Source organism: Streptopelia decaocto, assembly GCF_964273445.1.
Source record: "Streptopelia decaocto genome assembly, chromosome: 8".
In the NCBI taxonomy this organism is placed as follows: domain Eukaryota; kingdom Metazoa; phylum Chordata; class Aves; order Columbiformes; family Columbidae; genus Streptopelia; species Streptopelia decaocto.
Genome location: NC_138662.1, coordinates 2,756,334 through 2,778,719, shown reverse-complemented (window position 1 = coordinate 2,778,719; position 22,386 = coordinate 2,756,334). Strand labels below are relative to the sequence as shown.

Sequence of the window (22,386 nt, the reverse complement as noted above, 5' to 3'; positions counted from 1 at the left end):
CAAAACCCCAACCTGTTGTCACCTTAAACACAAGGCAGACAACAGCAGAATACATAATTAAGGCACTTCCCAAGCTGGACGGCAGCACAGCAGCAGATTCCTGTTCAGCTCTGCAGGAATCACGCTCGGCTCCAGCGCCGCTTTCTGCCCAGTTCCAGGCCCAGCTGAGCTGAGATCAACATGATGCAAGAGCTGGTGGGGTGGAGCCAGGGGAAAAAGAGCCAAAATAAACTGCTCTGCTGTGAGTTCTTGTGTTCGCGTGGCGCTTGTCTCATTCCAGGTTTCACCCTGCTGCAATCGGGCTGTTGGTGTTTGTAACACCCCCGGCCCGCTGCTCACCTCGGGGTCTGTCTGTCTGTCTGCACAGCAAACCCCACGGGCGCTGCAGGGCTACGGGCGCTGCTCAAACTGCTGAGTCAGCGGGAATGCGGCTGCTGGAGGCACCATCCGCAGGGGAACTCCTGAAATCAGAGCCCGGCTGCCCGGCAGAACAAACCCTTCAGCCAACAGCGTCACCCTGAGCCCGGCCCAGCTCACCCTGGTGTTCCCAGGAGGTGTCACAGCCCCAGTTGTGACAGTGTTGAAGAAGCGACTGGACAAAAACCTTCAGACACACGGTGTGAACTGTGGGGTTGCCATATGCAGGGACAGGAGCTGGACTCGATCCTTGTGGGTTCCTTCCAACCCAGGACATTCTCTGATTCATTCTACCGTTCCAGACGAGCTGCACCAACACCAGCGATGCCCACGGAGACAACGAGCTGTGACCTAACGAAGAGTGCGGCCACCTCTCATGGGGTGGGCTCGCGTCCCCACCACGCTCCAATGCCACAGGGAAAAACGTTTTATCAGAAGAGTAAAACCAGGGTCCTCCAGCCCTTTTACATCTCTTAAGACATTTCCTGCAAATCCTCTTTGGGTCTTTTATTTGAAAATTTGGCCCTGCACCCAGTTCCTCCTCTGGACCATGTGCTTGCTACTGTATCAGGCAAGTGTTGTCCTGGAAGGAAATACAGTTATTCCAAGATGATTTGCTTTGGAGAAGATGATGACATTTTTATAGCATGAGCAAAGTTTAAAGCTGGAAGACAATTTTCAGTCTGACTCCAAATGCCTTAAAATTTTGCATGGGATCCTCTAGCATGTGGTGTGATGAAGGCACAACTTCCATTCAGGCGACAGTTGATCTAATCTGGAAATCTGAGTGAATTAAGAGCCCCGAAGCCCCTTTCTCACCAAGCGCAGGGACATGGTGTCCCCAAGCTCCTTACACCCCTGAGCAGGTATTATAATTGGAGAACCATCCACTGACAACATGGTTTCTCACGGGTGGTCAGAACTCCCGCCCGTCCCTCGGGACGGGGAGCAGGAGCACAGTCACGTTCCTGAAGCTACAAAACCCAAGCTGCTCCACTTGCAGCCCTGACTCCCTGCATCTCTCCCAAGGATTTTAGCCTTTCAATGGTTTCTCCAAGTTTTTCAGGTTTCAACTTACAGAAGGAAAACATAACGTCATCAAATGACATTATGAAAAACCTTCAAGTAAGTTACTTATTTTTGGCCATAAAGAGCCCCATGTCGTGGCACTTAAGTCACTATAAAATATCTTGGATTACTTCAGCTTCTTACATATACAGACTGCAAAACATGCATTGGAAAAGCTAAATAAATCTGACAAATTTTCCCGGGGCTGGGCCCTGCACCAAACTGACCCGAGCGCCAACACGAACCAACAGGAGGGTGACACAACATGGGTTGTACCAGCACTGATGAACCTCGCAGGTGCCAGGGCCCACCTGAGCTCAGGCAGCAAAAGCATAAAGGATACAGACAAAACAGACAATCCTGAGATGGAGATCCATTTCTTAGTAAGGCTTTGAGTGCATGTGGCTTTTTAAGTGCTTTTCTTACATTATCACAAAATACAGGCTAGCATTCTTTAAAGTCGTGATCCTTCATTCCAGTATAAAACACATATGCAAGCCTGGCTTAAGACCCATGATCACTTAGGATTTTCTTTTAAAGTCTGTATTAAAAATATTTTTTTATCCAAATGATAAATATTTTAAAATAAGCATTTACAAAAATAAATGGTCCGTTCCAATAAGGAAGGACACGTAAAGCCAAAATTCTGAATACATCTTGAGGCAACGCAATTGTTGATTAAGCTAGTTAATAAAAATCTTTGGTATGAGAGTATAGTACATTAATATTCATGCACCGTTGTCTTCCCTTGGCAGGTATACTGTACAGACAAGCGAAGAGGCAGCTTTTCCTTAATTTCTTGATATGTCTTCCAAATACAACATACAAATGTTTCTAACGTGTCTTCCTATGATAAGAGGAGAAAAGCCCAAGATTCTCCTGGCTCTTCCTACGACCTTTGTATCTGAAACAGAAATGAAGATGGGAGGAAAAAGAGAGAATGAGCACAGTTAAATGTCATTCTAGCATAGTATATTGTATACATCAACTGGCAAGACATGAGAAGCGTGTATCTCTTAGGATTCATCCCTGCAGGTTCAGACACACAAAGAGGAGGTTATGAGTTAGGTAAAGGGGCAGATGTACACCATGGCAGGGCAGCGGGTGGTGCAAGCTGGGACAGCCAGGTCTGGTAGCCCTGTTACATGTGGGGCGCTGAGACAAAGCACAGGTACAGGAGAGAGTATCAAAAACGGGAAAAAAAAGAGCCTTGAACAAAAGACTTGGGGAGCTCTAGTTGGTAATGTAGAGCAAAAATAAAGGTGGAAAGAGGACTTGAGGCACAAGGACCTCCACAGGGGAAAAATACAAAATATCAGCTGGCACAGAAATAAGGGGCTCTGCGATCTGGTAGCAAAAGGCTCAACAAAAATGACAGGCTGGAGCTGAAAACAGTTCAAACTGAGATGACAACACACACTTCTAACACTATGGACAATTAACTGGGGTCAAGGGAAGTGATGGACTCTGTGTTTGTTTGGTGTCAGGCCCTGAATGCTTTTCACAGAATCCCAGAATGTCAGGGGTTGGAAGGGCCCTGGAAAGCTCATCCAGTGCAATCCCCCCATGGAGCAGGAACACCCAGATGAGGTTACACAGGAAGGTGTCCAGGCGGGTTGGAATGTCTGCACAGAAGGAGACTCCACAACCCCCCTGGGCAGCCTGATCCAGTGTTCTGATACCCTTACTGAGAAGAAGTTTCTTCTCATATTTAAGTGGAACCTCTCGTGTTCCAGTCTGAACCCACTGCCCCTTGTCTTTACCATTGGTTGTCACCGAGAAGAGCCTGGCTCCATCCTCCTGACACTCCCCCTTTCCATATTGATCCCCATGAATGAGTACCCCCTCAGTCTCCTCTTGTCCAGCTCCAGAGCCCCAGCTCCCTCAGCCTTTCCTCACACGGGAGATGCTCCACTCCCTCCAGCATCTTGGTGGCTGCGCTGGACTCTCTCCAGCAGTTCCCTGTCCTGCTGGAACTGAGGGGCCACAACTGGACACAATATTCCAGGTGTGGTCTCCCCAGGGCAGAGCAGAGGGGCAGGAGAACCTCTCTGACCTACTGACCACCCCCTTCTAACCCACCCCAGGTACCATTGGCTTCCTGGCCACAAGGGCCCAGTGCTGGCTCATGGTCATCCTGTTGAATACGAGGACCCCCAGGTCCCTTTCCCCTATGCTGCTCTCTAATAGGTCGTTCCCCTAATTATACTGGAACCTGGGGTTGTTCCTGCCCAGATGCAATATTCTGCACTTTCCCTTGTTATATTTCATTAAATTTTTCCCCATTTCTGAAAATGCTTCTATTAAATGCTGGTGACTGAACCTGATGAACGGAAGCGATGGCAGCTGAGGAAACACACGGGTTAATCTCAATGGTCTAATGGTTCCCTTTTAGCCTTAAGCCCTGACTCCATGGACTGAGGGACTCTGATCTGGGAAGGACGGGATGTGGAGGCCAGAAGGTTTGGGTCTGTGTTCCTGCTGGGAATCACACCCATTGCTATAGCAACAGCAGCTCACATGATTCCTGTCTACAAAAAGAGCCCCTATTTGTGGCATCCTCTGTGGGCACACTATTCATTATTTATATCTGCATGTCTGAACTGCAGTTTGTATCCTGAGCTCATTAATGAATGATGACACCTTGACCCATGCTATTAAACAAGCCATAGTAGATGGCTGTCCCATCACGTGCTAAAGGCAACCAAAAGAAACACCACCAGAGTGGATTACCTGAGTTAGAGCAGTACCAAAATAGCGCAAATCCTGCCGCGATGCTAAAACAAGCGAGGAAAAACACTGGACCTAAAGAAAACGAAAAGGAAACACATTAAGACAGAAGAGAGCAGTGGAAGTTTAGCTCCATTCATAAATCATCAATTGCTATTAATATGCATAATTAAGTGTATTCAAATGAAGCTAACATTCACAATTATGTATATTCTGTAGCTAATGTACTATGAAGCACATTTACTATACTGTAATTAATTTTTACTACAGTTGCTTTGACACCATTCACTGTCCACCTCTGTTCATCCAGCTATACCCTATTAAATTTAAGTGAAAGCTTCCTTAGATATTTTCTTACCCTAAACCTTTGTGCAAAACCCCCTTCAAACACTACGACAAAACACTAACCAGACTACTGGGACCTCACTGCAGCATTTACTCCATAAACACCCCTGGGCCAAGGCACAGAGCCCACGTGTCACATAAAGATTTATAGCTGCTGCTTTGTTATCTATTATTCTGTTTGTATCTACTACTTCACCAGGAGCAGAGCTACAATTAAACTGCACCTGTCAATTTAAGGACAAATATACTGCACACTAATGAATTAGCGGAGCTGAGGCCGGCTCCTTCATTAGCAGGACGAACAGAAGTTATTTGATGTTCTTATTTCCACGGGCTTTCTCTGTGCTCCCTGTTCTGTTCCGCTGCAGTCAGCAACAGCGCTGTGAAAGATCTCAACAGCCATTTGGTTCAATACTCCAAGTAATGACAACACAGGCAAAAATATATTTTTATATATATATATATATGTTTCTGCCCCTCGTTTCAGTTTTGTCTCAGGGGAAAATTGCCAAAAAGGCAAAGTTCTTAGAAGGTGATTTTATTCCCGCATTATTATATCCAAGTTTCTAAATAAAGTATGAATTAAACTTAAATGATAAAATAGCTCGTTATGAATTTTGAAAATTCCTCAGCTTTTTTTTTTTTCAGTTTCTTCAGATCTTCAATTACTTTCCAAAATATCTTTCAGTGAATAAAACATCTGCCTCTAATCCGGGCATTGAACAGAGGAAGAAGGAAAAAAATTACATGTTTTCGTGAGGAAAAGAGATTTAATTTCACTGTTGTTCATCGTCCTTTCTTTGTTTTCAAATGATTTGTATTGAAAGCTTAAAAAAAATTCAAGTTATTTTAAAAAATTATTAATGGCCTTATGTAAAATGACAGCAGCAGCAGCTGAAGACTTTACTATTGAAGCACTGAAGAAACCACAGGAAATGGAGAGTTTAGCTATAACAGTGTAAGTAAAAATACCACTGTAAATATTGATTAAACTCTAGAGTCTCTTGAATTTCCTGGCACTGGTTTCCTCAACAGCAGCTAAGTACATTTGCCGCCATTAATTCCACTTAACTTGTGACAGTAAAGACATCATAAAACAAACTATTTGTTACATGAAATCCAAATTACATGATAAAATAAATTGCATCTGAAAAGCCATTCCATCCAGCGACACCGTATGCATTTATTTACCCCTGTCATTTAGCATATATTTCTCCTTGTCAGTGTCTATCTCTGTGGAATCTGTGGTTTCTAGAAATAAAAGCAACACACAAAAAGTTAGTACTCAGCTCAAGCAAACAAACAAACATAATCAGCACAAGCAAAATAACACATTTCAGAAAAATACCCGATTTTGACGTAGAATATTAAGCTCTTCAAAGGTAAATCATGGCTATAGTTAAGTCTGGATCTACGGTGATGAAAAGATGCAGGCACACAATGATTTGATTGGGATGGTTGAGCACCTGGCACTAACGTTACTCTCGCTTCCCACCTGAGGAAAGCGGGAGCTGATCCTCCCATAACACCAGAAACCTTCATTGTCATGAACAGAAACTGTGTGTGAATGGACGTGCTCATCTGCAAACAGCCCTCTGCTCCTCAGTAAATCCCTGGGCATTGATGTACCCGGCAGATGAAGCGCTTGGAACAAACCCCTTGGCACAGATGATTTATCTCCATTCTGGTTCTCAGCTAAAGACATGTTCAGCCTCTTTTAAAGCCTGTAGGTACCATGTGCTAACATTCGGCGCAAATAATTTTTGCCTCTATTTTTCTGCAAAAATGGAAATGGAGGTTGACCCCAAGGTGTTCAGTACTTGCCAGCAATAAAGCAGTTTAAGGACCTGCAGCTCTTTCAGAGACGCCTTTGCCACGCAGATGTGGAGATGCCCTTGTCTGCAGAATGTGCGGGCAACACCAAGAACACCGCCAGCACCAGAAATGCCACGGGAATGACTTTCCTCTAATGCACAATGTGAGACCGTTTGGTCTCAGCTCCCTCCTGCGTGACAATGCGGAGCAGCTCTCAGCTGCCCGTGCCTGTGCCGCACCTCCCCTCTAGTGGGAACTCTCAGACATTACCCAGCGTTTCATTGCAATATTACACTTGAGGCAAAGGGGTTTTATTCTAGAGCAAATGTTAAAGCTGTTTTAAAAATTAAACAGAAATCTTTGAAAGTATTTCCTATGTCAAAAATATGTTTCAGACGTACAGCTGCATATATTCTACTACAGAACCCTGTCCTAGTTCATCAGTGTCCTCATCAATCATTTCTCCAGGTGTTCACAATGCTGCGTGTTTCAGTTTAATCTGCACTTAGAACAAAGTCCCCATAATAGGAATGCACTTTTACTTTCACATTTACAAATTCTAGTGTCAATTCTGTCAATGCTCTGTGCTCATTTTGACAAATTCAACAACCACTGCTGTGAGTAACATTCGAGTAACGTAAAAATTGTATGTGTTAGAGGCCAGAGGGATGATGCCTTTAATATACAAAATGTTCACTTAAATGAGAAATAACAGCTCATATTGAAAAGGGAGCTTTTGCTGAAGAATAAAATTGTTTGTGATTTTAGCTTAAAATGCTGCACAGATGCTTATCGACCATTCAACCCAGGATGCAGACATTTGTTTTAGTTACAGAACTCATATGAAGCAGCAAACATATTAACAGAATCATCCAATCATTTCCTTCTCAGGTCAATATAAGGAAACTGCAGAATCTCACCATGTAGTAGTATTTTAATTCGGTTACTTACATTATCGTACTGAAGACGGTAACATAAGAGAGTGTACCACGATACAGAGAATTTAATGATTCATGATAGTTACTGGAGTCTCTTCGTGTAACAGCAGCAAAGCAGTTTTGGGGCACCACAAACAGCTCTGTTTTTCCTGTGAAGCATTTCTAGCACACGTGCTGGTTACACATGGCCCTAACCTGCCCGCTCCTGTGGCTACCGAGTAAAACTCTCCAAAGTGTAAACCAGGTGTAAGGACTTGCGTACTAAAGACACTTGTTCAGAAATGGCTTGTAGAAGGTGTTATTGAACATTAACAGAGGTCGAACTCTTAGACCATCAATACACTCTTGAAATTTTATTCTTAGTGACTACACTAAGACTTCTTTAGTTGTTCTTAATTAATAAAGGCTGTCTGCTGCCTTCCAGTCAGCCCAGCAGAAAAATCTGTTGCTTTGAGCTCTACCTGAGTGAAAATGATTGATCCAAGACTGATTGAAGAGCCCCATGACTTCTGCAAGGTGAATGTCAGATCAAAAGCCCTCCCTTAAAGCTGCTGCGAGGCTGAATCCCTGGGGATTCACACTCATCGGAGATTTGGAGGCAGGGATGGGCCCCGATTCCCAGTTCGAGGGGCTATGGGGACCTGTGGTACCTCTGCAGCCCCCAGGGCAGGCAGGGAAACGCTGCAGTTTGCCACTGGCACCTATTCGTGCTGGGTAGGTACAAAGCTCTTCCTTCAAAATGAAAGGCAAAACAAATCTAGACAATGCAGTACCTTCAAAGGTAATTACCATTTTACAAGCCGTTTTCAGTCCAGATGTACAATTGGTCGAATAGTTTGGTGTTGTGGGGTTTTTTTTGTGTTTTTGGTTTTCTTAAACCTATGGACTTTGGTTTGAATCTCACTGGACTTTGACTCACATGTCTAAAATTTCCCCCAGCACCTAATTGTGGAGTTTCTTACAACTAGAAATCAATTGACCAGTGACACATTAGTGCTGTTAGAGACTCTGTAAGGATTTCTTAAACTACAGTTCCTTTGCAGCTTCATTAACTTAAACGTGGGAGCTTTCCCTCAAGCTCCTCAAGTCATTTCAGTATGCGGATGCCTGAACGTATTTCCCATCCACTTGGCACATCGTTCTTTTCTCCAGTTTGTTACCCACCAAAAACCCAAAGAACCACAAACACCAACGCACAGCAAGTGTTATCCCAGGTTGGCAAGTCAGGCTTGATACTTTTCCTTAAAGAAATGAGCTCCTTCGCAGTGTAGAATCAAATCTGTTTGAGCCTCAGTCCTTCTGAAGTACATACATTGATGTTTGGGGGCAGCTTTACAGACATCAGTCAGGCCTGCCCACTGCACAAAACAAGTCTTAAGTGATTAACATCAAAGTTTGTAATTGCAAGGGCCTATGAATGTTTGCTTTACGTTAAACTAGACGCAACTAGGAGACTTATGGATTGAGGGAAAGCCAAGCTTCTGGTTCACTGGAGTTTTGAGCTTACACAAATCTGAGTTTTGTAATGTTCTTACGTGCTACGAGTCAGAATTAATAAGAAATGGTTACTAAAAGAGAAATTGTACTTCAGATGAGTTATACTGCTGTCTTACATGTTACACTTAAACTGTTTTAAAGACATATCTCATATTTCCAAACAACCAAAGAGTTTTGGACTACCTACACCAGTCAACAAGAACTACGCAGCCAAATCCCCTTACAGCTTTTGGAATTCCAGTGAGAAGGTATTCATGTATACCCCCAAAATCACTGCAATAACCTAAACAGGTTATTTCAACAACCTAGACCTCATCTGAAAGAGGTGCTGTGATACACTGATGAGGAAATCCACAACTCAACTTACAAATCAACTTACTCAAGATTTTCCTGCTCGGCAGGTCATTATAGAGCTGTTCGGCATTGATCTGTAGAGCTCTGTAAAACTCTTGACAGTGTCTGTCTCCTTTCTTTTGAAGGTGCTTTAGCAGATCTGCAAGTCTGGTATGGAGCGATGCCTTTGGATTCCTGAACTGTTAGAGAAAAGCACTCATCAGAAGGGAGATTACAACAGCGGAGATCAATTTTACATCACTTTACAATATGCCACGGAGCAAAGATAAAGAGCTTGTTGTATTTTTGCTAAAATAATTGGTCAAAAAAGTAAGGGGAACCCAAGAAAGACATGCATTGCACAGCAATCTTCAAGACGCTGAGCTCCACCTGCTCAGCGCTGCTCGATGGGGAGAACATTGCCTCTGCCTTCCTCAGTTTTTCCTGTCCTGACAAAGTTACAGCTACTCTGTGTTTGATGTTTTCCCTGCATTCAAACTAACATGGTGTTTGCTATTCTACAATTTGATTCTGACAGCTAATGATAGAAAATATCAACAAATCTTATAATTAAGTTTTATGTTTTCAAGTTTTCCCTTCGTTGCCTAGTAACAATCACCCAAAAAGGTACTTTATACTGCTTATATTAGTCCCAATATTGGAGTGTTCATCATCCCAAGATTACATGTGTCATTGTTTCCAGCACTATTAACCGCTGCGTACCCAGCACAACACACACAAATTCATTACTCAGGCAATATGGCAAGCAGTTGCAGAAGAAAGCACTTTTTTTTCTGTACTGCCAAGTGTGATGAATATGAGGAGACCTTACAAAGACAATGAAAACGCGTACCTGGCCTTACACACATCACACCCATTTCAGCCCATTTGGAAAACGTCCAAAGCCATTCTCAGCAAAGCATTTTATTTCAGACCAGTACCGCAGGTAACATTTGTAGTACACTTTTGGTTAAGATCAATTCCTGCTCTAGGGGGACAGGAATGCAACACACCTTATACCACACTCTTTATTCTGACAAAATTCCCACAAGGTCTACCAGATATAGCTGAGATTGTTAAGCTTCCTAAACACTCAATAGAGTTGGCAGAAACTTGCCTGGACCTATGAGAAAGCAGTTAATTTCTGTCTGCTGAGTGCAGAAGTCACAAATTAAGTTTCACAGATTCTTTATGCATTTATTTTTAAGCTCTTGAGGGAATTAGATGATCTTTAATTGTGCATGTCACACTACTATCATAACTGAGTGGCTAGACTGGCTCAGTTGATGATCCAGCACTGCTCTACACCACCAAAACGCTATTTGTTCCCTGGAGTTTGACAGAATTACACCCATTTTCTCTAATGTTAAGATATTTACATGCCAAAATCCGCAGCCTTGTGCAGCCAATGAAGTAAGCAGAGGGCAACTACGGACTGTTTTAAGTAGTATCTGGAAAGCTTTTAACTGACTTTAACTTACAGTCCATACAAGTTCAAATAATCTTCCTCCCTAAAACCAGCTACCTATTTCTGAAAGCTTCATGTCAGGAAGGGCAGCCCTTCTCTATACAGAAGACGTTACTAACCCCATCCACTTCCCACAGCTCCCACGCTTACAGGTGGGATTAATACCCTTTCTACCAATACTCAGAGTTATTAATCACATTAATCAGCCACTGAAATTCATTAATGATTTTGCGGACACAGCTGGATGCAGCACGGACCATCTGACACGCCAGGCGGGCACGCAGGGCACGTGGTGACCCGGCGGGTGCAACGGAGCCCCCGGAGCGGCCCTGAGAGCGCGCGGTTCTGCACGCACCGTCCTCTCAGAGCCACCTGGCACGGGGAACGTGCCAGCCCTGTGACTCCTCCTCTGATACGAGATCCCAGAGACAACCGGTCAGCAAGTCAGAGGTGAGGAGGACTGGCTGCACAGGGCAGCCGAGCAAAACACCCACGAAAACAATGCAACATTCAGAGATACGGTAAAATTCATCAGATTACCTTTTCTGCTTCTGCGTTGGTAAGAATTTGGGGGTAGACTCTGTTAAGCTGAAGAATAATTTTATCAACCACTTGCTCGTTCAGTCGGCTATTGCTTGTAAGAAAATACATGTCGTGTTGCAGCCGATGACAATATGACTGATCTAGAGATAAAAAAAGAACAAACCACAGCGGTTAATTAGCAAGCCATCTTTAAATTCTATCAATTTCATCTTCCTAACAGTGGTTAAAAAGCTAAAATAAAATTACCACCATCATGTGATTTTAGAAAGCTGAACTATCTATGAGGGAAACACAACACAGCCACGTGCTTCCAAAGACCCGTCCACTTAAAATCATACACATCTGAACTCCTGGCTGGGCAATCGTGCTGCCTCTCTCACTTGCCAAAGGGTGAGGGTTCTAAGTTACTTAGATGTCAAGCATTGATGGATATTTAATCAAATACAGTCCTATAGTTGGTAAATCGCAGAAGATAAATTTTCTATCAGTTATGACAACAGATGATGGAGTTTAAAACTAATGCATTTCATAATTTTTTAATGTAAAAACATACTTCATAGAGAGAGGTTCTCCCTGATGTAGAACAGTAAAAGGACATAAATTTGGCTTCAAATTTTGTACATTACTGATACGGGTACATAGCACAGGGCTGGTCTTTGCCGCCCAGCACCCAAGGACCACAGCACAGCCAGGCCAGGCTGACCCAGCTGCAGACATTTCACCCCAAATCACTCCCAGAGCTCATGGTGCCTCTTGTCTAACGGGAGATCAGCAGCTTGCCCAGCAGGAACTGCCCAGATTGAAACAGAACTGGAACATCAGGAACGGCACCTCTGCCAAAGAGCCACCACGTTTTTCGGGAAGCACTTCGACCTGCAGTTCACGCGGGAGCAATGGGCACTCAAAAAGCAGCACATTTTTACCATCGGAGTACATTCAAACAGCCATACAAATAAAACATAACTTTCTATTGACCCAAACCTCTGCAAATACATAAATCCAGACTTGTTGTTGTTTTAGGCACCATTTCCAGTTTGGCAACACTGGATTTTGCAGGAGCATAGCCCTGGTTACAACTGCCTGTGTGCAGCCCCTAGATTGAGATACAGGCACAGGTCTATTTAACGGGTTACTGTGCCCTTATCAGATTTAGGAAGAGAATGTCTATGACCGTGTCTGAAATAAGCATCAAAATGTCAGTACAGCCCTTTATAACCAAGCAGCACAGAAAACAAAACCAAAACATCGCCACCCCCATTTAAAGCAAATGCATAGGTTTTATGGTATTTTGGCTACCAGGAAATACAAAAGCATCAGCCCTTTGTGCCCTGCAATTTAGAGAAGATAAACAAAAGAGTGACGGAAAAGAGCCAGAAAACTTTGGCTCGATGCACCTCACCCAAGCACAGCCCTTGCCCTTTCTATACCACGTCCTTCTGTATCTGTGGCACTACAAATATTTACAGGGAAGGGCTCAGGAAAAGCTCCCAGTGTGACCATCACGCACTAATAACTTCTCCAGTGTCACTCCTATTCAGACAAGACTACCGGAATTCGGCTACATGCTTACTTTTTATACAAACACCGTATTATTCCCACATGTTTCTAATGCTTTGCTTTTCCACCGCTCACTCTAATGGCAGCCTTTCAGCGTCCTGTCAGAAACACGCTGTCCTGACATATGTGCTGTGCAATTTCCTTTTGTTCCAAGAAGTTCCACATTATCTGATTCACATCTGAGATCAAACTTCTCCTCTTCAACTCCTTGGCAGGCTCAAAAGGCTGAGGCGAGGACCAGAAGCCTGTGAAGTTGTGTCTGTTCATGCAAATACTTTTTGGGGAATGAAGTGCCACAGTGTAGCTCCCTCCTCTTCTGCCTCAGCTACGTGATTTGTAGTGTCACCAACAACTCTGTACCTTCTGCAAACTTACAAACAACATGCATTAAACCAGGGTCTTACAGCTAGCTGAGCAATTAAACTTCAAATAGCACTGTGACATTCAAAGAACGAACCACAGCAAGTGCTGAAATCATGACAAGGATCCAGCACAATGAGTATATAAAGTATAATAAAAGCAGGCCCGAAGTGTCTTCTCCTTCCCTGTTTTTTGCTCTGTTGCTGCTTTGTTATTACCTTGTCATTACTGATCCCTGCACAGGCAGCATGAAGAAGTCTATTAGCAGCAACTACGCCTCTGAAGTTAACTGTGACCAACCAAAGACCACATTTAAGATCATTTTCTGAGCAATCAGGACCACTCCATGTCCTTGCGGCATCTTTCATTTACACGCTTGTTAAACCACCACCAGTCTTACCAAGGCCGTTTTGCTGCCATCTGAAACCTGCATGGTGGTGTCACAGACATAAGCCCGAGAATTCAGGGGTGGCTCCGTTTTCTTCCCATTTAAGCCAAGTGGCTGGAGAATCAGATGATACTCTTGGCCTCGCTGGCTACTGCTAAACCGTGCCTGCCAAAGACAGGTCTTATGCCTGGCTCAGGCATCCGCAAAACGCGTCTCCCATCCTATGGGATGCTCCATTTTTAGGAAGCACCCATGGACCAGTCTGCTTCCCCCAATTCCCAAAGAGACATTTCACCTGCCTGCACCTTCACCTCCTCCAGATTACTTCAGTTCAGTATTTAGGATGGGGTGCAAGGTTTAAAATTTCCTAAAGAATGGTTATCAAGGTAGTTCAATAAAAGCAGAGCAGAAGTATCTCACTCTTCTAACATCTCACCTCTCCCTTTCAAAATCTTTTGTCTCTCCTCTCATTCTGAGCAATCTCTGCCCAAACCTCACAAAGAACTGCCTACAGGCTTCTGGTAGACCAGAGAAGTGAAACCTCCCACCGACACTGCCCACCAGTGCAGAATTGCACCACAGCTACTAAATTTAAAGACAACAAACAAAAAAAGCTCCACCAATCCTAGTGACTGGAATGTGGCATCCTGCTCTGGAGCAAGAAGGGTTTCTAGAAAGCACACGTGTGTGCTTGGAGCCACCACACGATGCTCCTGAGCCCAGTGTGCCCCAGGAGCTTTGTCACGGTACGGACTTGTGCCCATGCACTACCAGCTATGGGTGCACAAACATGACCGTGCTTTTCAGTTTTATAGTCACTGTTCATAAGCAGCAGCTTTTAATATTGAACACGCCCACTGTTTACATTTAAAAAATCAGAAACCCCCAAACCAGGCAACTGCACAACTGCAGCAAGGCTACTGATGTGCTGGCAAGTCTTAAGAATTCAGGGAGTGGTTCTTTGGGATATTTTGCATATCCACCTTTTATCTCATTGCCTCAAAGAGACAACAGTTATTGCAAGGAAAACATAAAATCTTTATGCTAAGAAGAGGTTGTTTTTAAGCAGGAGTCAGCCCAGCTTTACAAGGACTGTCATGCCACCAGCCAGTACTTGCCTAGAAAGTTCAGAGCAGCAAAATCGGGAGACCAGGTCAATTATTGACAGTTTACAGCACAGGCACTGGTATTGCTTAAAAAGGCTGGTATTTTCCTTACTCAGAGGAAATGTAAATTTTTCAAAGAGACAGGCAGGAAACCCGGGAACTGCCTTTGACAGCTGAGAAGAAGACATGACTCATAATTTTATGTTATTGGCTTATAATTACTATAAGCCCACGACACATCATACACAACAGCTTCTTTTTCTCTTACCCGAGGCACAAAAAGCCTCTTGGATCCAGCAGATGCACGGCACACTAACATGCACAGCCTGCACCTGACCGCACGCCCGGAAGGAAAGGAAATACACGTATAATTAAGACATATCAGAAAAAACGCAAGAGACTACTGGTTATGTAGCCAGTAGCTCCTCAAACAGACAATACATAAAATTAGTGACAGCAGTTGCTACCTCACAGTAAGTTAATAAATCCAGTTGCATTTCAAATGGCCAGGGCTGGGATCAGCCCCTCCTTGCTACACTGACATGTCACTGTTGTCATCTACACTTGGGCCCCAGGAGCACAAATGCTGCCAACCACCTTCAGTCAGGTGGGCAGATCTTTCCAGTTAATAACTCCACCAATATTTACATAAGGACTCTTGATACCGTCTCTGACACCACTGTATGTGTATGGCTTCATCCTTTGTTTGTTTTCCCCTTAAAAGCCTCCTTCAATTTACAAAGCAAACAGCATCATTTCAAGCAGATAAATTTAAATACAAAAGACACAAACCCAACACATCTGACATTCTCCATAACAACACCCATCACTCATAAAAAATCCTTTCCAGAAACCTCAATGGTATCTGCTGTGCCATGCGAACACGAGTTGCAACTCCCTGTAAAACTCCTGGACGATTTTCATAAACTTTATAACTGCAAGCTGACAACCAAAACCTGGAGGCAGGTGACCTGCCATTTGTACGTGACCATGCAAATGTCCTGTTGAATCATCTCGGGAAAGTGCTGAAAAACTCTCAACAAAATGTCAGCATGACGCTAATTTTGCTTTTGGCTTTTCCCTTTCAAGGCCCCAAGAACAAGATTTAAGAAGGAATCTGGCTGCAAGGGAAACAGTCTGAGATGATCAGATTGCAGTGGTCACTGAATGCATCCGGCGAAGAGCAACCGCTCTGCTCCTCCGGGCTGGCTCGGGCCATGCGGGGCTGGAAGCCACCGCACCAGAGCCATGGGCCAGTTGGTCACCGCAAGTAAGAGCCTTTGGCAGCAAGCTCAGTAACTCATCTTTATCTGAAATATGTTTTCAAAAATCGCAGAAATAATAAAACGGTGAGCAAAACAGTAAAAAGCTCTTGATGCTCGAGTGTGACACGAGTCTGTTCGCATTCCCCGAGCTCCGTACAAAGGCTGACACAACGGGCCCGTCAAGAACCGGGAGGTGGTGTGGACGGCGGGCGGAACGTTCCCGAGTGCAGGACCCGGGCCGGGCGGCCGCCGTCCCCGCAGTGACACCCGGTGCGGGGGCAGCGCACAGGCCCGGCTCGGACACGCAGCAGCACCGGCTCCGGCTCCCCCGCCCGCTGACAGCGGCCGCCGTGCCCGAGCCCAGGCCGCCCGGCCCCGCCGCGGAACCACGCTGCCAGAGCCGGCCCGACCGGGCGGCGGCCGCTCCCGGGCCCCGCGCTGCGCCCGCGGGCGTCACCCGTCCCGGAACCCCCGCGCGGCGGGAGTGCGCTGAAGGCACCAAAACACTTGCCCCGCGGAACGCACGGCGGCACCCCAGCGGCCGCGGGCACCGACACGGGGCGAGCGGCGCCGCCCGCCCGCGCCCCCCGGGCTCTCCCCGCCCGCACTCACCGGCCATGGCGGCCGCGGCGCTGCCCGGCCGGGCTGCGGCCCTTCCTGCCGGGGCTGGCGGCGGGGCCGGGCCGGGGCGGCGCCTCCGGGGCCCGGAGGAGGTGCCGGCGGGGGCGGGCAGGGAAGCGGCGGGGCCGGGGCTGCTCCCGCCCCGCTCCGTGCGGGTCCCGGCGCCGGGGCAGCGCGGAGCTGGCAACGTGCAGCTGGCAGCTCGGAAACAGTTAATCGCATAATTAGTAACGCCGCGATTTTCTCTTCCACAAGTAATTTAACTGTTCAAACACCATGTCTAAATTTGCATAATATCCGTATGGAATTTGTGCTGCGCTGCACACGTTTGTTTAAGTGCAGCTACGGCGTGTGAGGCGAATTTGACAGTTACTCAAGCGCCAGGAGCAGGGACAGCTCTCAGTCCAAGAAAAGCTGCAGTGAAGAATCTAATTATTTGGGACAGACGAACTTCATGAAAGCAGAAGTGCAAGGAAACCTGTGCGTTTTAGAAACCCCTGTTAGCAGAAAATTTAATCAGCATTTGATTATCCAGTGTGGTATGGAGCACAAGATGCCTTCCTAGGTATTAATGCTGCAGAGGAGTGAGTCTGAACCGTAGCTTTGCAAATTGTGATAAAGCGATACATTATTTATTACTCCAGTTTTTCCTTTTTTTCAGCAAAATCTAATATTTTTATAATATGTTGGAAAAGGTGGATTTCTAGTATGGCAAAGACACAGGGTGATTTGTAATTATGACTCATGTTGAAACCGGAACAAAAACATTTATATTAAAGAGGGACTGAAATCTTCTGGAGGTATTAAAATCTCAGTAAGCAAAGCTGCCTGTGGACTGGTACATAAAATGCTTCAACCACACAACTGCCCCCACACAGACACCTCTTCTTAAAAACATTAAGCAGCAAGTCTTGGAGCACCAAGACTCACCCTTAGCCAAGGAACACAACCATTGCCTGGGTGACCACTGGCCCACAAGATCCCAAAAGCTTTGCACTGCTTTGCTTCTGTGCTGTGCGTGGAAAAGCCGCACCAGTGCACCGGGACTGGTGACACAGAGATAATAAAGCCTACGGCCCCTTGCTCTGGGTGCTGCAGCGTCTGGGGAAGCTGTGGTGCTGACATGCGTGGTTGTGTCCTGACCAACACGACTTCTGCAGCCTGCGGGGTAGGCAGGAATTGCCAAATTAATAAAGGATGTAGTGAGGACTTGGCTTTGCCCTTGGATACATGTGCTGCATACACCCTCTTATAAGAGGCAGCTCCAGCTAGGCTGGGAGTTTAAAAAAATGAAAGATTTTGGTGGAAGTTTGCGAGTGCTGCCACGTCGTGGTGTCCTGGAGGAAGCGTCATACCCAGCAGAGCCCCAGGCTCTGGGCCTTTCCAGCATGTTCTGCGGCAGCATTCCGGCCGGCAGGGCCAGCCACAGTCCTGCGGCTTTCTTCAGCACCATTTATTTCCCTGACATCTCACCTTGGTGGTCAGTTTCTAGCGTGGCACAGCTCTCGGAGGAGCGCAGCATCCCCCCACGCCGCAGCATCCCCCCACGCCGCAGCGTCCCCCCACGCCGCAGCGTCCCCCCACGCCGCAGCGTCCCCCCACGCCGCAGCGTCCCCCCACGCCGCAGCATCCCCCCACGCCGCAGCATCCCCCCACGCCGCAGCATCCCCCCACGCCGCAGCATCCCCCCACGCCGCAGCCCTGCGCGCGGGGCCGGCGCCGAGGAGCCCATCGCCAGACCTGCGCCAACCCACACCAGCAGGCACCTCTAGATACATACACCCCCATGTTTGCTCTTGAAAATGTTGTCTGTACCTCCATCCTACCAATGAAAGCAGCTTTGTTATCTCTACAAAGTGTAAGAACATGAGAAAAAAAACCTCACTGAAATATTTTTAGTATTACCAAGTGCTGTGATGTTTATAGTGTGTGTCCTTGGGAAGATTAATAGAGTATAAGCATCTTAGGTTTACTCAATTTACCCCCAAGAATCCAGATCTCCTGGACAGCATGAAAATAGATTTTAAAATTACTATTATTGCGCATGGAGACATTGATCATGCCGGTATCAGAGTGACTTTTGGTAATGTATTTTAGTAACAGAAACAGGTACTGTGCGGAAAGGAAATTGTCATTTTAGAACAGCTTTCATCATACATTTTAAAGACCATTTCATGTGTATATCAAATGTTACAGGAAGACGTGTTGCCTAGTGCTAAGAAGCAGTGGTAGTGTGGCGTGCTGAGGAAGTGTGAGGTAGTACGGTATGTTTTTATGACCATTTTACACCATTGCTAATTCACTGCATTTTGTGCTTCGCTAGAAACTTTCCTGTGAATTGCTACCAGAATCTAAACCACAAAACCAAAAAACCTGGTTGTCCTAATGTGACACAGACTGAAATCTCTAATATAAATCTTAAATATTTCGTAGCAGGCAGTGTTTCCAAGCACTGTGAGGGAAATAGAAGTGAAACTCAACCATCCGCGAGTGCTGGGGTGCGCAGTGCCACATGGCCTGCGATATTTTTGTCCTATAGACTCAGATAATGATAAGGGTTAAATATATCTCCCCGTCATGCCCCTGGCACGCACGACTCCCGCAGCCGCGTGGCTGTCACGCTTGCCGTGGAAGGGCAGGTCCCCAGCAGGCTGTGGCAGCGGAGGGGACACCCATCATGTGCAAGGGACACCCGTCACATGCAGGGGACACGTCTGTGGGGAGACACGTCCTTGGCAGGAGCTGGGCCACCGAATCCCCCCCACGGTACGATCTGTGACATTCAGATAGCACGGTGGGAGAAGGAGGACACTCTCGGTACGGGTAACAGTGATGAGACGTACACAAAGGGAGCTACAAAACCCGCACAAATGTTTTGAGGCGATTAACGCTGATTTTGCGAGCCCTCGCGTCCTGCTGATGGCCAGCGTGACGCAGTGACCCAACGCTGTGATTCATTTTAGATTTCTGTCTCTTAATTTAGTGGCTAAGCTGAGTGACCTGCCCAACAATGTTTTATTTTCCGGTGTCTAAATGACAGCAGATGTATTTCCTGGCTCAAAAGCTGTTCCCCCCAGCTAAACCGACTGATTTGTTTATTTGAGTGAATTATTCGATCTACTAAATATTACCCTTGTCCTGGCAGCATCAGCATGTAGTGTTTTCTTGTTTTATCTGTTAATTGTTAAATCACAATATGGTTTCTTATTTTCCCACAGCTGAAGAGGACTGGATGTCTTCAGGAACAAATTAAATCCAGATAGTGCAGGCAGTTCCTTTAACAAAGTCTTTCTTTGTGTTTAAGGAAACACAATGAAATATTTCTTAAAGGCTCAGATTACACACTAAACCCCCTTCAGCAAGCTTTAGCTACTAATTTATAAAAACAGACTCTAAGAAGGGAAAAAAATAGGGTGGCAGCGACCGGGTGGCCACTCCCGTCAGAGCCGCTGCCCCTCCTGGCTCCTCACTTGCATTCCTGCAGATTCGGACTGTTCCGACCGCTCATTTTGCCCGGTACAGATTGACAAACAGGCACTTACACGTCTTGTAGAGCATCGTCCATGGGGTCGGGGTCGGTGCGGTGCCGCGGGCGGTGGCCGGTGCCGTGCTCGGGCGAGCAGAGGTCACTGCCGAGGTGAAGCCACAGCCCCGCGGTGGGACGGGTGGCGTGGGCGCGGTGCCACCGCCGCTGCTCCTGCCAGCCAGCGCCAGCTCTTCGTCCTAAGGGATGTGTCACCAGCGCTGCAAAACAAAACGTTCGTTTACTTAAAGTTATGGGATATTTTTTTTGTTTGTTTTTGGTGCCGATAGTTTCTAGGATTGCTTTGCATGTAGAATGGGTGATTTCCCAGTCTTATTTATATAGTCACAGCATTATTATTGGTATAATCAACTTTTATTTGTTCACTGCTTAAAAGGAGATGAAGAAAAACAATTCTCTGACTCCAGACGCTGTGCTGCAAGTTCTCAGTTCTTTATTCCTGACCAGCTAAGCCAAACTATTACATATGAACAGAACTGACTTGGGTGAAATCACAGGTCTGCAAATCCCTGGGCAGTTTTAACTTCTTCTATTCATTACACTAGTGAATTACACTCACCCCAATTCTGTGGTATGACACCCAATCCTTGGAAATTTTGACAGCGCTCATGAAAAAAGGACATGATGCAGATAATAGAAAAAATTGACTACCTCTTGTTCCTGGCACTATGGAAAAGCCAGCACATAGAATAAGCCCTTGATGATAAATCATCCTGATAAATATTACAGAAGTTACCATGTTGGCTGTTAGGTTGTACATGGGATAATGAACAGCCAGCTTCACATACATGTTCAAAACTGCACCTAGTACAGTACAAATCTAGTTATACACATGAGAAAAAATACTCAACTATGTTTTTTTTTTTTCTCTAAACAAACCCAGAACATTGAAATTCTTTGAAGGCAGGAAGCAGATAAAGCATCCTCCCCTTAAAAAAAAAAAAGGTGTATAAACAAACAGCTCACGGATTTGGCAAACTGACATTCAGCAGAGCTCCAGGAAGAGAACAAAGGCCCTTTGTCCCCAGTGTCCTCACTTGGCAGTCGTCACCCCGACCACACAGGCCAGGAGGCGTGGGCAGGATGGTGTGCGGCCGTGGGCTGCAGGAGCTGGGCATGGATCAGGCGCTGCTGCAGACTCCGGCCAGAGATGCAGCATATCTCCTGTGGGAAACACTCCTGTGAGCATTTCTGTATAACCTTGACCTTGAAACACATGAGCAGCCTGAACACACGCATGCTTAAGTCCAGCATCTGAGATCCAGGGAACGAGCTGCTTCTGCTCTGCTTTACACCCGCCGAGCTTTGGCCGCCTCGCTTGCTGCTGCGCCAGAGGAGTTTCGCGTTTCCATCGCTGTGTTAGCGATAGCTGCCGGGAATGGAGACCGGCTTCTGAAACGCCTTGCCGTGCAGGGTGCTGGCGCCGTGCAGTGTTCCCACCAGCCGGTACGTTCTGCTGCAGTGACAATAGTGATTGTGGAATAATTAAACAAGAGCCTTTCAACACTGGCTCTGTCCATCAGCTCTCTCTTCATAATAGTCCTTTACAAGTAAGTAGAAAAGATCACTTCCTTACGTTACTGAAGGAAGAACCAAATGAGGCTCTCTGTATCACTTTCGGGGGACAGGATTTGATCAGAGTTTACAAAGAGTCGTGTTATGAGGCATAACTCAAAATACCACTCAAAATCTGAAAGGTTCTGCTCTATCCTACAGCAAGAGTTTATGAAAATGTCATCAAAGAGCCTCACTGTACCTCTGTTGGAGGTTGTTCTTCAGCTCTGGCCTGTGGTCTGACTGGTCAAGCTGTTTCTTGTAGGCAAATGAGCCCAAGACAAGGTGAAACAGGTCTTGAGGATGTTTCAATCACATATCGCTAGCTTTTCTGGACTTCTGCTCATCCATGAGTTACTGTACTTCACTCTCAAACAAAAAAGCCCAACTTCTTAAACTTATCAACAGGTACTAAATGTGCTGAAGATGAATCAGGCATATAGACATGACCAAGCGTAGCCCCCATGCTGGAGAAGCCAGAGGAGCACACAGTTTGATGTCCTCCACCCACAAGGTGTTCATTGGTGCGTTCCTTTCTAGTCTTTCCTTAGGTGTTTTTTCTGGGCACAAGAACTACTACGCTACAGTATCCAAATACAGTGTAAATTCTCCAGATAACTTGTAAACTGTATCAGATGTCGTCAGGTAGCGGTGATGTGGATCTTTCCTAAAACTTCCATAGAACACTTAAGAAATCCTGAAACAAAATAAACTATGTATCCCAGTGGAACAGCTTCTTGCTGAGCTATCAATGTTACAAAAGGATGCAGCTGTAGGACATCTCAAAACCTACCAGCTGGCACATTGCCAATTTTTTTCATAGTCCTTCCAAGCAGA

At 45.9% G+C, this 22,386-nt stretch overlaps 1 protein-coding gene across 3 annotated transcripts; it reads right to left on the bottom strand.

Moving 5' to 3' along the window:
* Positions 1-1,846: 1,846 nt before the first annotated feature.
* Positions 1,847-20,147, bottom strand: CARD19 (caspase recruitment domain family member 19). Of its 3 annotated transcripts, none has more exons than XM_082060021.1 (6): positions 19,994-20,147; positions 11,152-11,294; positions 9,190-9,343; positions 5,752-5,811; positions 4,219-4,290; positions 1,847-2,389 (listed from the first exon to the last, which is right to left on the bottom strand). In XM_082060021.1, exons 1-6 carry the CDS (start codon positions 20,007-20,009, stop codon positions 2,277-2,279), a joined length of 558 nt encoding a protein of 185 aa, XP_081916147.1. In that variant the 5' UTR covers positions 20,010-20,147; the 3' UTR covers positions 1,847-2,276. The 3 variants fall into 3 exon arrangements, with proteins under 3 accessions (XP_081916147.1, XP_081916148.1, XP_081916149.1); XM_082060022.1 differs by lacking the exon at positions 19,994-20,147 and adding an exon at positions 16,443-16,562; XM_082060023.1 differs by lacking the exon at positions 5,752-5,811.
* Between the last annotated feature and the right edge of the window lie 2,239 nt (positions 20,148-22,386).